The sequence below is a fragment of the Leptonychotes weddellii genome, chromosome 7 (assembly GCF_054177405.1).
Source record: "Leptonychotes weddellii isolate Sample4059 chromosome 7, ASM5417740v2, whole genome shotgun sequence".
NCBI classification, from domain to species: Eukaryota; Metazoa; Chordata; class Mammalia; order Carnivora; family Phocidae; genus Leptonychotes; species Leptonychotes weddellii.
The window spans coordinates 79,819,237-79,837,088 of NC_138375.1; the positions used below are offsets into that span (position 1 = coordinate 79,819,237).

The 17,852-nt window shown below is 38.7% G+C and overlaps 1 protein-coding gene across 16 annotated transcripts in view; it reads left to right on the plus strand.

The window, feature by feature from the left end:
- Nucleotides 1–17,852, plus strand: part of MEF2C (myocyte enhancer factor 2C) — a 172,534-nt gene that overhangs the window by 118,840 nt on the left and 35,842 nt on the right. For 12 of the 16 annotated variants that reach the window (XM_081826592.1, XM_081826596.1, XM_006744818.3 and 9 more), the window contains one exon: nt 11,456–11,599. In XM_081826592.1, coding sequence (XP_081682718.1) covers nt 11,456–11,599 — 144 coding nt within the window. Of the gene's footprint in view, nt 1–11,455; nt 11,600–11,658; nt 11,797–17,852 lie in introns of all 16 variants that reach the window. The other 4 variants (XM_081826597.1, XM_081826598.1, XM_081826599.1 and 1 more) reach the window with 2 other exon arrangements.

Here is a 17,852-nt window from a genome sequence, read left to right on the forward strand (position 1 = left end):
TTGTGGTAATGACATACAAGCTGTAGACAATAAATAGATTAGACCCTGTCCTTCGCTGCAGGTAATTTTTAATGTGGAAGAAGAGATAAAACATATCACCAATATAAACTTATTTGCAGAAAAGAAAGAAAAGGGCATTGTAAGTGTCCTGCTGTGCATTTTGGAGATTTAATCTAAGGGACTTTCTTATTGCCTGTTCTGAATGTGAATAGACGTATATTCCCTGATCAATTGACTACATCCTATAAACCTAACATCCCGTACAACAACCTCTACCTCCAGGACAACCCTCCGAACCTAGAAGAAGTCTTTCTTTCCCAGATCTTGACTTCCAGCCAGGGTTGCTGGCCTGGTTTCCTGTTCGTAGACCAGGTCTGATAGAGCCCCATAGTGTTCTTCCATCTACTGGTCTAACTGGCCCAGCTCCTGATCAGTGACCATCTTACCCATTATATCTTGGGCACTCTTCTTTAAACAGGAAGTTTTCCAGTGTTTCAGCCAATGAAATAAAAATATTAATACTGCATTAACCAGATCCCCGGGGATTTTACATCAGAAGAGACAAGTAATAAGGCTAGAGACCCAGGCTGCTAGGCTTTGGCAGACCTAGCAAACATTACTGATGTTGAAAGAAGAGAGAAAAGGTACAGTGTTAAAGGAAAAGGAAAGCTTGGATCCCCACTAACTTTGGCTTAATATTTCTGAGCCTCCTTATTATATGTCATCAGGCTCTCCTTGGCTGTCCAGAAGAGCCAGCCAATTTGTTGCAATATTCTACTGTCAGATACTGCACTAGTTGCTAAGGATAGGAAGCTTTCAAGAGATATTTCTTGTCTACAGGGATCTTATAATCTAGAAAATGAGACAAAAGCGAGAATACGGAGAACATTATGAAATAAATGTTAATTACAAAGTTCTGGAGCAGCACAAAAGAGAGACACATTAATTCTTTTACCTCTCCAGTCCACAGGATTCTTTCCTTTTATAATTTAAATTTATGTGTGAAGCTGGGAGAAGGTGGGGTTAGAGAGAGTGGGTGGTAGGGGCAAAAACAGCATATACTATGAGCACAAATCTAGCAACTGCCCCCTGTGTGTTTTCAGCTTCCATTGTGATTCCATCTCAAATAAGAACCTCTGTCACTGCAACCTTGGATTCCATTATTCTTTTATTAGCAACAACAATATTTATTGGGTCTCCTCCTTGCGGTGGGCACATTCAAGTTGCGGTAGGTACAGAGGTGAAAAAGACAGTGTTTCTGCTCCTATAGAGGTTGGTTCTAATGCAGCCACAGTAGCTGTGCTGTTCATATTGTTCTCACAGAATCCCAGTGATGCTCTGAGACCCTGATACCTCAGGTTAACATGTCAGAACAATATGGGTGTTGAGCAGCATGTGCTAACCCACTCTCTCAGATGGTTTCGGCTCAGGCTCAGGCAAAACCCTCAGAATTAACACATAGGCTAGTTTCCACAGGGCATACTCCCAGAGTGTACCAGCTGGGAAGGCAAAGAATAAGAGGCCCTCTCCCATCGTTGCTGTCCAATCACTATCGAATAACCAAAATCACCCGGAGTGAATGACAAAGAGAGGGTTTTCCCATCAGTCCAAAGACTAGCCCAGGAGAGAAGGAGACTAGGGTCAAGGCTGCTGGAGCTCTTACCTCTCTGCAGCCTGGCAGAAGCCCAGGGTAGGAGAGAGGTCAGGCAAGGAAGCAATTTAACCTTCATCTGGGAGTCCCTAGCTATCTCAGAAATGAGGATTTGGGTTATCTCAAGTACCATTCTCTGGTATGATCAAAATTGTCCTGACATGAGTCAATCAGTTGTGAACCTCACATCTTATTTTGTGTTCCCTTACTGGAGGCTCTGTGTACACTCTGCTTTTCAGATAAACTAGTGATAAACTATAGATCCCAACTAACAGAAAAAAACCAACCATTTGTACCCAGTATAAAATAGTCTGTGTCACCTCCACTGTTTCCACTCCCACAGCGATATTCTGTTGCCACAGTCATGAAGTGATTCTAGAGCTTGCTTTAACTTACCAGAACTTGTGTTCCTTGCATTTTTTTACTTAATCTTATTAAAACATACAAATAATGCTGTCATCTTAGGAAACCACCCAACTCATTTCAGTTAGTCTGTCAGTGTTAGAAAGTATGACTGTCAAGTTTGTTTGCTTATTCATTTATCCAGTAAAGGGTTACTGAGAACCTTTACTGAGCCCACATGTATTAATCCGGCCCTATGGCAGGAACCAGAGACACCCAGTCCTTACAGAACTCACTGTCTAGTGGTGAAGCAGACATGTGAGAAGATAAATTAGAATATAATATACCACCTATTATTAAACACACACAAAAAGTCACGGACAGAGAAGGGAGTCCCTAAATGCCTAGAAGAGCTAGGAAAGAGCTTCATGGAGCAAGTGATGGCATTGGGTAATACGTAACCTAGGATGACTAAGGTTTGTGTAACAGACAGCAGAAGCAAACACAATATTCTAGACAGGAATGAATGACACATATCAAAACAGCGTTATTACAGGACCTACCTGACTTGGGAAATGGTAGGAATTTCCCCGCTAATGAAACCCAGAGTGCTGGGGGAGAAGGGAGAGAATGAGGCTGGAGAAGAAGAGGAGGGCTTGCTGTGAAAACCAGGGTTCTGGCCTTTGGGAGCCGCCAGCGTTTGTATGGAGAACAGTGATAAAATTAGATTTGCATTGTAATGAGACCCTGCTGAAATTGGGAAGGATGACTGGCTGGAAGATGAGATCAGAGGACAAACAGATTAAGGGTGGGAGACCAAATAGAAAAAATAGTAATGGAGTCAAGAGATGGTGGAGTCAAGGGTGACTTCTGGGTTTCCAGCTTGAACAACTAGAATGTGATGTTTGCTAGGAAAGGAACGATGGAAGGGGAATGGATAAAGGGATAGGTTACAATCAACAAAATAAATAAGAAGAAGAGATCATGGGAATCCTGTAGAAATGAGGAAGCATGGTGACTGAGATGGTAGTCCTGAGCTGATGATAAATATAGGCAGTGTGGGGTACTCCCACTTCATGACTAATCATGCCCTGACCCAACTTCAATAAAAAGGCATTTACAACTAGATAAGAGCCTACATGGAAAGAAAAATAATGATTTAACCTATCCATATATATATATACATCTTCTTTTGTTAAAATAAGGCATTAATGGTTTTAAAAAGATGCTTGAGTGTGTTATTTTTAAAGAATCAGTGCTCCCAATAATCTGCCTTTGTCATCCCTATAACCTATTTGCAAGTAAAATGCCATAGTTGAAAAAGGTTAGTAGGTAAAGTTACATTTATATTTTAGACTTTCAAAAATCCTGCTTCCTGATCTTTGTTAATTTACTCTTCTCCTCTCTTTCTCAAACTTTGTTTATTAGTTCTGTCCTATGTTTTTCTTCCTTATTTAAGAAGTCACTAACATCATTCATCCTTCAAACCCACTTCCAGCGTGATCATTCATATTCCAGCTTTTTGTTTTTTATCTCATCTTTTATTTTTTAGCTTGCTTTATAGATATTATTAGGATTAACTGCATATTTTAGCATGCATTTCAGTCATTATATATTAAATGTTCCCTGCTTAGTATTTTACTTCAGATCTCTCCTGGATTCAGAATGTCAGGGAGCATTTCATGGCTAAGTGTGCCAAACTTCCCCATCTCAGTCCTGTTCTGGGCCAGCCTCATGATGCATGCCCTGTCCAGGTTCCAGAAGAGGTGTGGTGGAAGAATTCTTAACAAAAACATCAACCCACTGACCTATCCTGAGGCAGCCTGAATCATCTGATTGGCCTTAGAATCACCCTGATTTTCCATGAATCCTCCAGGCTAAGGTTGGCCCAGAATAAGACCAATGTCAAAGCCCAGGAGAATAGTGGAGCAGTAGACCAGCATCCAAAAATGGGGAAAAAAGATGAACTCTGACCAAGAATTTTAAAACATGGTTATTTCAAATTTATAGTATCTGACTCACATTCACAAAAGTTTCCCCATGCTCTTGACTATAAGGTTTCTGTTTTTCCTTTTCTACCTTTACACATTCTGCCTAAAATACAACTCCCTTTTTCCTTCTTCCATGCTGAATCCTGTGCCTTTTCCTGCTACTCGTATCATGGCCGAGATTATATGATCATGGCTTTTTGACCTTAAAGATTTCATGAGTGCCTAGTTATTTCTGACATTCCATATCTAGCCCCTACCCCAATTTTTAAGTATTCAGTGATATAAATCTCCTGAGTTTTAACCAGTTTCATACTGCATTGTTTTTGAACTTTAAAATGACACATTCAAAAAATAGTCAATTTATAATAGTTACTTAAAAAGAACAAAATAATAACTGATACTAGAGAATGTGCTGCATCTATATGAGAAAGTAAACGAAGAAAGGAGATATTTCATCCAAAAAACATGGAATTCATCAAAAGAGAAGTCCTAGAATGGGAACTAAGGTATGGATCCAGAGTAGAGCAAGAAAACAGAAATTACAGTTGCAAAAATACTACACTGAGACTCCTCTTTCTCCCTCTAGCATCTGAGCATTCTTTCCTGTTGTGTTCATCCATCCATTCAGCCTCTCATTAATGCTGCAGACATTTATTAATCTTCTGCCCTGTGCCAGGCCCTGTGTGAAGTCCTGTTGATACAAAATGGCTAGTAAACAATCCCTAACCCCCAAAAGTTCACTCATGGGAAGAAAAACATATAAACAGAAGTTCTTAATCATATCTCTGGGAATGCATCTTTGCATCCAGAGGACCCTGACAGACAACACCTGATGCATAGTAGTCCTTAGTAAATATATATCAAGAGGTCTGAATCCCACTACCATTTCTGCCTCCAACTAGGCAGACAGCTTTGGTCCAGTCTTGAAACCTCTGCATACACTAACATTAAAGTGAAGATGTGTGTTCTGTTCATTCAGCAAGCATGTATTGAGCACTTTACAAGTTCTATATTGAAACTCCAGAAGTGAATAGAGGAAGGTGCTTTGTTCCTTGCCTCATGAGCTAGCAAGGGAGACCCATAAGTAATAATGTGTGATCAAGGCTCTAATAGAAAAATGTATACAATAAGTGAGTACATGAATGAGGGAGAAATTAATTCCACCCTGGTGATCAGGGAAGTCTACAAAGAGAAGATGATGTATTAATTGGCTCTGCCTTGAAGGAGGACTGTCCCAAGTCCAGGGAAGAGATATTGGTGGACTCATTCTAGAAGCCCAGCTTGAGCAAGGTATGAAAGGCCAGTTGCTTATGCACCGTTATTCTTCCCCTCTGGAAGACATGAGGAAAGGCCAGATGATCCTTGGTGGTCTAGTTCAGGATTAGAGTACCAGTAATTATAGGAACCATCACCATCTGAATGTTTATATGAAATAATTCATGACCACTAAAAGGCATGGGTGGGTGTTTCTTTATGTTCTATACATTAAAAGTCTTCAAATCTTTAACTGTGGCTTTTATTTCCATTATTTAAAGATGAAAAACGGTTCAGTGAAAAAAATTTCAAGTCCAATATTAAGATTATCTTTGGAGGAAAGGAATAAAATGAAACAATGAAAATCTCCAGCTCTTCCCAGCCTTTCCTCAGTAGGAGTTAATATCTGGTTAGAATAAGCATTAATAACCTGGAGGAAATACAGTGTTAAGTTTATATTTTTAATTTTTTATTAAAATTTTCACCACAAATGAATAATTCGGGGTAAAATTTAATTTTTTATAGTCTGTACTAGATATGATTTGCTTGTCTAATTAAAGTCTACCTACCGATTGTAGTAAATTTGCAGTATTTTAATTGTCTTTTCATTTCTATATTAAGAACAAAGAAGAACTATGGAACAGGAAAGATAGTGCAGACAATGCTTACAGTTTTGGTAATTAAAACCTATACAGAAATTTCTTGGCATCTGATCTTCCCCCAGCCTATAATCTGTGCTAGAAATCACACACACACACAAAAACCATATATAATATTGTAGGCCATTTCAGAGGTTTTTCATTTAAATTTGTATTGCCTGCTTTTCTAAAACACAAGGGCACCAGACAGTATCTGTGTATCATAGGTTTTCAGTAAGTGTCTGCTGACGATATTTTAAGTGAAAGAAGTCATTCCATAGGGCAGCCACCCCCCAGGGCTGAGGGGACGAAAGCAGCAGCTTGGTAGCTGCACACAGCTTTGGGAGGATGTTTATGAAATACTCTCAGAAACTTCGCTTACAGGCAGTATCCATCTCAACAGCATCTCCTTCTCCTATGTGAATTTACGGCTTTCTAAAGATTATTCAGCTTGTTAAGAGTAGACACTTATTTTCATAAAGCTATGAAAGATAAGCACAAAAAATGGTTTAGTATTAAAGAAAAGGAAACTACCTTTTCTAAGTTGATGCTTTTTTTTTCCCTTGGCTTTTGTGCGAACATGACATTCATGCAACTAATAGAGATAATTCTTGCATATGTTCTTGACACATCAACCCTCTGAAGTAAGGGTAATGCTAGCTGCACAAAAAAGGTTGATTATTTGGATTTTGAGAAAAATTAATGGGTGTGTATGGGTTTTTTGCAAAAAGATTTGAAATTGCTGCTGTACAGTGGGTAGGTACAGAAAAAGAAAGATGATGAGAATATTCTTTTTTTTTAAGATTTTATTTATTTATTTGACAGAGAGAGCGAGTAAGCGCAGAAGCAGGGGGAGCTGCAGACAGAGGGAGAGGGAGAAGCAGCTTTCCCGCCGAGCGGAGGGCCCAGTGCGGGGCTCAATCCCAGGAACCCCAAGATCATGACCTGAGCCGAAGGCAGATGCTTAACCATCTGAATCACCCAGGCACCCCGAAAATAGATATTCTTGAGGACTAAGATTGCCAAAATGGAAAGAAGTTGAATGGTTGGAAGCTTTAATCTGTGATGGTGGCTCTCTAAAAAAAAAAGCTTAATTTTATGTAAATAGCAGTAACATAAAATATATAGCTTCATTTAATTGAAAAAGGCCAATGATTTAGTTATTTCTTTTTTACTAAAAAGAAGTAATTAAGTTTTAACCATTTTATACAGAAGGAATTTTGTAGATGATAACATAATACCTAAGACAAGAAATGAGAGCTCCATGTGGCATTCTTTTTCATTTATATTCCTTTCAGTAACGAAATAGAATCTGTTCCCTACATCTATTTCATTAGAATTTTTGAAGCACCTGTCACCTATCATCGTCAGTTTATATGTATTTCAAGTTTTCCTGATGAACAAATGTAATAATGCAGGGTCCATATGTCCACATGTCTGGGAGGGGAGATCCCACGTGGTTTTTGGATTACCTGTCTGGACTCCCTTTCCCATTTATTGTTTGGAGTATGTCACCTTCTGTCAATCTAATTACTTCTCTAAGAAACGGCTGTTCTCAGCTCACTGCATGACAATCGCTGCCTTGTGAAAACATCCCAGAAGCCTCTGCCGTCAATTGATCTACCCCAAAAGTGTCACTGTCACATGGAAAGTTGAATTCAGTATACAGACGCACTCAAGATTTACAGAGTTCTCTGAGGGAAGAGTTTCTTTAGATACGTAGCAGGAGAAGCTGGTTTCAGTAGATCTCTTGCCTCGTCTTGACAGATAGAATCAGTCTTTTCACAACATAGTCAGCTGAGAGACACAATATATGCAGCCCGGACTTCTAGCCTCTGTAAAAAAAATAATGATTTAAGCACCTGCATTACCTGACCAATAACATTTGTAAAAGATCAGAGAAGCTTTCAAAGGCCAGAGGCAGAGATTTTGATTTTTTTTTCTAGAAAAAGGCCTGAAGGAATAATGCTTATTTATCCAGTTGGGTTTTTTGAAAGATTTTTTATTTATTTATTTGACAGAGACACAGCGAGAGAGGGAACATAAGCAGGGGGAGTGGGAGAGGGAGAAGCAGGCTTCCCGCTGAGCAAGGAGCCCGATGCGGGGCTCGATCCCAGGACCCTGAGATCATGACCTGAGCTGAAGACAGACGCTTAATGACTGAGCCACCCAGGCGCCCCTATTTATCCAGTTTTAACAGTCCCTTTAGTTTATACCGACTATTTATTGCTACAATAAAGACAGTCTTGGCCGATCTAACAGTAATTCTTTTGTCATCCTTAAACAGCTGTAGATTTTTAATATAATAAAGATAAGAGTTCCACATTCACATGATAGTATTTAAGTTTATGCCATCACATCCATCTTCAGAGCATTATAATTCTACCACAATCATCTGTTCTTGGCAGAAACGTGTTCTACAAGCTCTCAGCTGAGGATAATATTTTTGAACAATTTTTTCAATGTTCTAGTTATGTGATTATGGGAATTTGGAACTCACTATTAATTTGTCCTTGGGTTTTGTATTTGTATATCTCAAATGCCCCCCTTTTTAAACAATACAGTTCAACTTGAAATAAGACTGTACTATATCTTTCAGTGTTAGAGATATTTCATTACTTAAATACTGGTGATATTCACTGAAAGATAATGTAGTCAGAAACAAGAAGAATTTATAAGGAGAAAATGAGCCACTGTTTCCCGCCCCCTTCACTGCTGTTTCCTTTGTGACTTCATGCCACTTGCTTTGTTTGCTTAACAGTTTATATAATTCTTTAGGTACAAAAATGAGCTCTTGGTCTAATGATTTTTTAATCCAAAAACTGATAATTGCTTTATTGACTAATAAACATTCCCACTCTAAAATCTGACCTTTAGAAATACCAATATTTTAACCATATTTTCATACTTAAAGCTTTCCCACAGCCCAATTTTTAAATTTTTCTATCTTAATTTATTTCAGCGTTCACTCTACTGTTGCAGTTGCATGTGAGTGAGAGCGATCTATTCCACATCCCTCACCTTACAAGTGTGGGAAAGCCTGGGCAGGGGAAGGTGGCCCCATGCTTCCCCCCAGCAGGAGGCCAGAGGTGTGGACCTTCATGCTTGCGTAGCTGGTTTGAGACCTGGCATAAGGTTTCCTAAAATCTTCGTGGAAGACTTGTGAGAGATAATGAGTTAACATTTGTGGAGATCTTTCAACAAACTGTAATTGATGTTTGAATTTTTATAAACCAAACACAGTATCTACCCTTGAAAGCTTCATAAGAATATTTAGCACACATGTATGTGCCAGATGGATTGCAATGACAGTTGATAGGCCTCCCCTAGCCCTTGCGTTCTGTTGTCAAAAATCTGCACATCAAAACAACTATAATTTTTACAATATGATTTATTGGCTAAAAGATTTGGGTATACACTGAAAAATCTACTTCCTAGATAAGACTATAAATTAATGTTATATAAGATAAGACTTTAAATTAAGGGTTTATGTAATAATATTCCTATCATGCCTCATAGAAATATAGGCAAGTGAATTTTGAAAATCATCAGATAATATTTTCTTGATCTGACATCTTTCTCTACATAAGTGAATTTTCATGAAATATATGTGGATTATGATGCAAGACACTCAGAAATTATTCTCAAAAGCTCAAGGATATGTGGAGATCAAAGCAGAAACAGATCATAATACAGCAAATAGTTATCACCCGGAAGAATACTCTTGTAGTTGAGATAATGCTAACAAAACAACCTAAGACAGAAAATTAAGTTAGTGAATAAAACTATTATTGTAACGTATTGTAACATTATTTGTAGTATTATTTTAAGAACTCCCCCCCCACCAGGGTTACTTATTCTGGGTAAAAATGATGGCATAGATCCATGGTAGGGGGACAGGTGGCCCCACCGATTATAAATTCCCCAAGATTGTAAATGTATATATTATCATCTTGTGTCAAAATATTCATTTTAATATTCAAACATTATACCACATAATAAGCTGTAACCATATGTTTATTTGTTATATTATACCACTATAACATTAATAAATATTTACAGAGCTGCAGTGTATCGTAGATGTATTAGAAATGGTAACTCTCTTAATTTGACTTTAAGTGAAAAATCTCCCATGCCTCAGAAACTAATTTTAAATGTTATATTTGTTACACATTGATAAGAGCCAAAGAGTTTAAATTGTTAAGACTGACACCCCCTTTTTAACTCATGTTGTTTTATTTATTTTCCCCAATTGCATGAATTAAAGATGGAGTGTTATCTCAGCTTTGAATTCCTTAGCTTGAAGTCACAGCTTCTGCTTTATTTGTATGTGAATTCTGTCTTTAATAAAGATGAGCTCTGCTGAACTTTCCATTAATGAGAGACACTTAGGTACCCAGCTCTTTATAAACGGTGTTGGTAGTATCAAGAAAAATCAGGAATGTTGCTAGTCTATTAATAATTGACATGGCAAGCTGTGTGATTAATCAGAAGTTTTATGATCTCTAAAAACATAACATTATCTCTGTAAATCAGATGGGGTACAATTAACTTGACAACCATCAGTTAAAAGGGGGAAAAAAAAAGAGGGAAAGTAAAACTCAGGACTCCTGACTCATACTTTTCCTGTTATAGTGTTATGTCCGTATTTATCCTTCTGTGACAGCTGTGACTGGACCAGACCTACATTAGGGAGACAGGAGGTTCAGGAGAAGGCACTGACTTTTCACTTTCATGTGTCAGCAGACAGTCTCAGGGTGGTCCTACTGAGCTGGAACCAGGAGGAACTTTTCCTAGTTTGGTAGTTATCGACTTGGTTACCTATTTTCAGTGTCCTCTGGCTTCCTTGCTCAGCTTACAGAAAGTTAAGCTCAGCCGTTTTGACTTTTCTTTCAGCCTATGTTTAGGCAAATAGCTTCTCAGTATCTATCAATCTCAATACAGATTTTCACAAATATAGATGCCTAACCAGACTAGACAAAGGTGATTCTCCCTTATGATCACAGTGTTTGGACATTTTTACCGGGTGCTTCGTGAGAATATTAGCTGGGTTCTCTTATGGCCTTTTGCTGTCATGCGCACATCCAAAGGGGTGGCAGGACACCAAGAGCACCAACCATTAGGTTAAACTCAAACTAGAGATCCATTTCCAACATTTCTGCTTTTGTCACGATCGCAAATTCTGAAATCATTGTGTAATGCCCTGGCTTCTAATTTTTCTGTGGGAAGATGGTGTTGCATTTTGCCACCTTACTTGTATTCTTCTGTAAGTATCTGTCACTAGATATTTGAAGCACGTATGAATCCCGTACAGTGAAATTTCAGCCCTTGTACCAGTCTTTGTTCACTGACTGAATTTAGTTGTAAAGGGAATATTGCCCTTTTATTTTTTTTTGTAACTAGTAATGGGTACGCTATTGAAATCACTCACGGGTTCTCTCTATGGTTTCTTTACCCTAATGTAAAAAAGCATATGTAATAACAACCTGACGTACTAGACAGCTCGAACTTCTCTAACACCCCTGAATGTCTCTTACAGCCTCTGTCTAGGTTTGAACTTTCCAAATTATGTATTTCAGACGTTGAGAAAGAAGGGCCTTAATGGCTGTGACAGCCCAGATCCCGATGCAGACGATTCAGTAGGTCACAGCCCTGAGTCTGAGGACAAGTACAGGAAAATTAACGAAGATATTGATCTAATGATCAGCAGGCAAAGATTGTGTGTAAGTACTCGGAACACCCTTCATTTTTTTTACTCTTGATATTTCTCTGAACCTGGCAGGCCTTGAACAAGAAAGAAAACAAAGGCTGTGAAAGCCCCGATCCCGACTCCTCTTATGCACTCACCCCACGCACTGAAGAAAAATACAAAAAAATTAATGAAGAATTTGATAATATGATCAAGAGTCATAAAATTCCTGTAAGTACCAAAGGTAGATGGCTGGTCTGCTGGTAACTGCTGCAGTAACATACCTTAACCCTTTCAGTGATGACTTTCTCTAAGAAGCACTGGAAAGTCAAACCGATAAAATAGCCATCTCATCCCACAGACAGTGCGTTTATAAAGCCAACCCGAAGGGATGCTGAACTTATGTAATCTAAGAGTTGCCATCAAAAAGTTCATTCAGAGGCAGAAGGTATACAGGCGGAAGAGAAAGATCTATGCGACACACCCTGAATTTACCCAATCTTTTAAACACACAGTTCACACGAATCACAATGCACTGGTAAAATGCTGGAATCTCCTTCTGAACAAGCTTGAGGATTTACTCTAAAACATACACGTATCTGTCCTGAGACGGGATACACGAATAGATCCGCAGTTCTCTCACGTAAACTGCCGATCCTCACCCAAAGAGAAGCTTGTTTCTGAATAAAGCTTCAGCCCCTTTCCCTAAACATGACATTCAGCAACAGCACTGAAGGGTTAAAGCTAATGCTCGCTGCAGGGAAACAGACTGCATGAAAACCTAATGGTAAGACTTCAACATGTTTGTGTGCTGGGGTGATTTTAAAGCTTTATCAGAATATTCGCTTTGCCTACACCAACATTTTCCATGCTTTAACATTTGGCTAAATTTTGTCTTAACCAAGTCAAAAGATGTCTAACAATCAATCATATGCCTTGCCAGATATTTAAGAGAAATAACTCTGCATGTATTATTTTGTTTGCCCACATAGAGAGGGGAAAAGTACATACCTTTTATTATACTCTGTCATCAGTCAAGTGATATTAATTTTGTGACATCAAGTGATGCAACTCAGAGGTTCACGTGCTTTCTGAATAACTAATGTTAGAGTCTGAAACCCTCATTGTGTACCAGCTCTTCAGGAGGTAATTAATTCCTTTCTCAGAAAAGAACATTTTTCGTAAGTTAGCAAAACACCCTCAACCTGAGGATTGGGAGAGACTCTGCAGTGAAAATATGCCTCAGCAATTACAAGTGCAGATATTTGGGGACAAGTGCTCTAGGCCGAGTCCACATCTGCACTCACAGGATAAATTAATGCCTTACACGTAGTAAGTGCACAACCAACCTGTGTTGAATTAAACTGAACACTTTAAATTCATTTATAAAATGTATGAATATTAAACTTTCTATCCTTATAAATATGTCTGCTTCTTTTGTTAAGTGAAATAATGTCAGCAAGTAGAGCTTTTGTTGAATCAGAATTATTAATACACGGTATCATGAAAAAAGCTAAGTGGCTTAAATTCTTAAAGGTTTCATAAAACTAAGTACTACCTACAACACATCCACAGTGGCACTTTATCAAAAATAAAATATTTCCTATCAGATGCAGCGATGCATACTTGTTATACCCAGAATTCTTAAATGATAAAATGCCCATTGAGATTTTATCTTGCCCAGAATAAGGAAAGAAATCCCTCCTTTGGGCCAATTTTTAATTCTTACGGGCTGAGTTTCACTTGCTATATGATACACTGGTTTAGAGCTGCTGGGCATAAAGGTTTGTGAAGATAAGATTGTAGGTGTCTCAGACGGGAGGAATCCCCTGCACAGTTAAGAAAGGGCAGTATATGTAATACTGCAGATCACTCTCCATGGCCGCGATCCTAAATGTCTGAAGCTTTAACCTCCCCCACCCACCCACCCTACCCCCCGTCGAGGCTCTGGGAGAATGCCCATATTTGCACACTGGGTCATTTTTCCCATGCTTTAGGAGAAGGAGGTGTGATGCATACCTGGAGTCCCTCACAGTATTTCATCCTGTCCTGTAAAGAGTTCAAAATCAGGATACATGATTTCTTAAGAGGTGCAGTGGTGTGTGGCGGGGGATGAAAACCACATGAGAGTTTATAGGCCGGGCTGTGAGAAGGACTACACAGCTTCTAGCTGTGCCTCTGAGGCTTCATCTCTTTAGTAAGTGCTTCAGTCTCCACGATGAAAAGCCCAGTTTTCGCACATCACTTTCAGTTGCTGGAAGTAAATTTTGTTGAAAGTTTCCACAGCTGCTAAAACATTTAAAGCAGGGCAAGGACACTCTGCCCTTTGTATGTAGAGAGTGTCTCCACCTCTTTAAAAACATTACAAGACTGTTTTTCTATTTCAGAGACCCAGTTTGAAGAGTTTCCCTTTTAAAATAGAAAATTTAATATTGCAATCACCTGTTACAATATAATTTATGCCCATATTCCTCAATTACATGAAATAATTCATGGATGATTTGGAATCTTGTTGACCAGCATTTCCTCATGTGGGGTTTGCCACGGTTCATGCTGGGCATTACAGCAAGAAAAAAACAGTTCCATTTGAGGAACCGGGAATTAGGAAATGGGCTGAAGGAAGGAGACGTGGTTGCAAGATTGGTTGAAAGTGAACGGGAAGGGAGGAAGTGGAAATAGCATGTGTTTTCTTCAAATAACAGACTGTGAAGAGAGAAATACTGCTGTAACTGGGATCAAGGAAAGAGTTAAAAGGAAAAGCTCTGGAGATTATTTATCTGCAGAGGACAGATGCTTGCACGAAAGAAAAGATCAAAGGCATTGGTGCAGTGGGGCTACAGTGGTGGGCTACTCAAGGAAGGGAAGGAGGTTGGGGCCTGGAACAGGACAGAGCTATAGGTAGACCCGTGACCTAGTTAAGGTGGTAGATGGGTAGAGTGAAGTTGAGTATGTGACCACCCAGTGATTTCTGTGTTTTATATTGAACCTAGCTTCTATAAATAGTGAGGGAGTAGGTGCTGGAGAGCGGACCAAGAATGATGAAGTTGTAGACATTGGAAGAAATCGGGAATGAGATGGGAAAGAGGGAGTACAGGCCAGAGTTGTCAGGCAACCTGGAGGGAATGTGGATATCAGCAAGTGGAGTTGTGTGATTTCTTTTTCCCCCTCTGTCAGTTCTCAGCAGCCTGGTAATGGTTGATCGAAAGGGAGTATCATTAGTGGCCCAAAAAGAGGATTCAGTTCAGTCATTCACATTAAATAAAAGAGGGCCTATTAACTAAAAATATTTTATTAAAAATATTTTATTTAACTTTTTATTGGACTTTTCCTTGTGGTAAGTTTGGGGAAAATAGTGGGTTTGGGGTAAGAGTTCAGATACCTTTCTGACCATGATGACTCACTTCAGTAACCATGACCATTTTGTTCAGGGATAGACACTAAAAAGCTTTTTAGCTCTCATGCCTGTGTATCTTAAAGCAGGACTGACCTGTGCAGTTAATTACACAGGGCCCTGCTCTTGTAGGCTTTGCCATTGCCATCTTGAAATTCTTCATAATTTTTCAAGAGGGGGCCCCATATTTTCATTTTGGCCTGGGCCCTGCAAATACATAGTAGTCCTGCCTACAACATTTTATTTAATCACCTGAAATTCCCTCTTACTACCTGTCTTGAGTGTTCTAAAATTTGGAGCCCAGCCCTGAGATATATGCAAGTTGGGAGCTTTTAACTACTTTCTGGCTTCCAATTTTTAGACAAAAATTTTTTAAAGAGATGCTTTTAAGTTCCCTAATTTTGAAAGATCAAGAAGAAAATAAGTAATGCCAAATTCCTGTAAACATTTATACATTTTTGTAGCCTCTGCATTCCCTAAAATGTTTAGAGCTAGTTACTAGTCTCTTTATGTTTGCATTCATGTCTCAGATCAGGTCAAGGGAGATTAAATGACTTGCCTGGTTAAATGGCAATTTATTACACAACTGGACTGCAACTGAGATTTCTGATATAAAGGCTGTTGCTCTTTCTGAGTCTCTGAGCTATCTCTTCAGTGTGGTCATTTTTAAGCTTATAATTCGACTTTAAAACTATTTAGCCAGTTCCTAATACATATAAAGAAACAAAGCAAAAGATAGAATGCAAAAAGATGTTAGCATATTTTATAAATTGTGATTTTTTGAAATATGCTTCAGTATCAGAGTTATATCTGACTGCTGTTTAACCAATCACAAGAGAATTTGATACTTATCAAATTGTTTACAGTCCAGAATGCTGGAAACTGAATAATTCTTTGGGATGACGGTCAGAGGAAGAGAGGAGCAGAGAGATTTTCACTGAACCAGTTATTAGGGTGGTTCAGATTTTATGAAAAAACTATTGATAATTTTTCTTATTTTGGATGTCCATGTAGTCAGAGGAAATGGGCTTTGCTCTCTACTGAGACACAATCAACACTCTGTAGAATATTCAAGGGGAGAAGTAGTTTTATAGCAGATCCTTAAGTACCCAATCATAGTTAAACATTTATAAGTAGTAAGAGTGAATACAGATTAAAATATTTGTAGCTAAAAGATAGCTTTAAAATACCAAACCTGAGTAAATACGGAAGAGAGGAGTCTTGAAGGTTTATTTTATTCCTGAGACCTCAGTCACACCCTGGCAGTTATGAGCACAGAGCTCACTCTAACATGGACACTCAGCCACATGTCATGAGAACCCTTTTAGTTCATTATTTTCATGGTTCACAAATAATAAGCTGCTAACATGAAGCCCATACTCACTTCACAGTATGATTTCTGACTGCAGTATTTTATTTCTATCCAAAAACTTACACTGTGTTACACAACCATTTAATGGAAAAAGCAACAGGCTCAGCCACTTACTAGTTAGATGACCTTGGGCCACTTAATCTTACCGATTTAAAAAGGAAAGGATTATATACATAGTGAAGGGATGTTGAAAGGGTTGGATCATATAATGTGTGTGAATTATGTAGTATGGTGCCTGCCCAGTAAATAATATACAGTAAATTGTAAGCTTGTATTTTCGTATTAGTACAGTGTCTTCCTAAAAATTCTCCTTTGATGAAAAATATTCAATTCATATAATAAAATGTAGACTAGGCACTGCATTCCCTTACAACAAAAGAGCTCTAGCAGCTTGATGAAAGGGAACATTATTTGGCCAACATCATAAGTGATGTTACAAAGGAAAGAAAAGCAGGAGAAAGGGATCAGGAGAGAGATGGGGGGTAAGGCAAGCTGTACAATTAAATAAGGTAGTCAGGGTGGCCTTCCTTGAGAAGGCCAGATTTTGAGCAGAAAATTGAAGGAAGTGCTAGAGTTAGCCATGGACATGAGGGAGTGAGGGAAGAGGACAATAGGAAATCAGATCATGAAGCCTGGTGAAAGCTGGAATTTATGGGGCCTTATGGAACACTGGAAGAAGTTGGGCTTTTTTCTGAGTAGGGTGGGAGCTTCTCACAGGGTGTCATCATCTGATTTGTGCTTTTAAAGGATCAATTCGATTGCTAGATTGAAAATAAAAAGAAGGAGGGCAAGGATAGAAGCAGGCAACTCTTAGGAGGTGACAACGGTGATCAAGGCAGGAGGTGATGGTGCTGGAACCAGAATGGTAGCCATTAAAATGAGAGGTGTTTGGAGAGTGGTTATATTTGGAAGTTAAACCAATAGGATTTCTGGGGACTCAATGTCAGGTGTGGGAGAAAGTGAAGATTCAAGGGGGACTCCCAAGGATTTTATTCTGTGCCATTGAAAGCATTGTCATCAGCTGGAGATGAAGAAAAGTATGAGTGGAGGTAGATTGGAGTTGATTTTGAGATGTCTATTAGACATTCACGTAGAAATATTGAGGTTGTTGCTGGATATGCAAGGCTGAATAAGGAGAGAGATCTGAGCCGCAGATAAAGAACCATGCTACTCTTAAATTCAGAGATCAGGGAGAAAAGAAAGAACTGGGAACAAAAGCTGAGAAGGAGCAACCATCAAGGTAGGGGGGAAAGTCCAGAGTTTTGAAAGGGAAGAAAGTTTATCAAGAAGGAGTGACAGCCATGTCCAAGTTGAAGACTGAGGAGTTTCCATTGGATTTAGCAACCTGAAGGTTAATAATGACTATGACAAGAGGATTTTCAGTGAAGGGGTAGAGGAACACTTTCTAATGGAATGAGTTAAGAGAAAACAGTATGCTATATTTACAACCCAAATTAAAAAGCAGAATTGCCACTGGTGACATGATTTTCCAAGATGGTGAAAAATTTTTGATGAAGTTCCTTA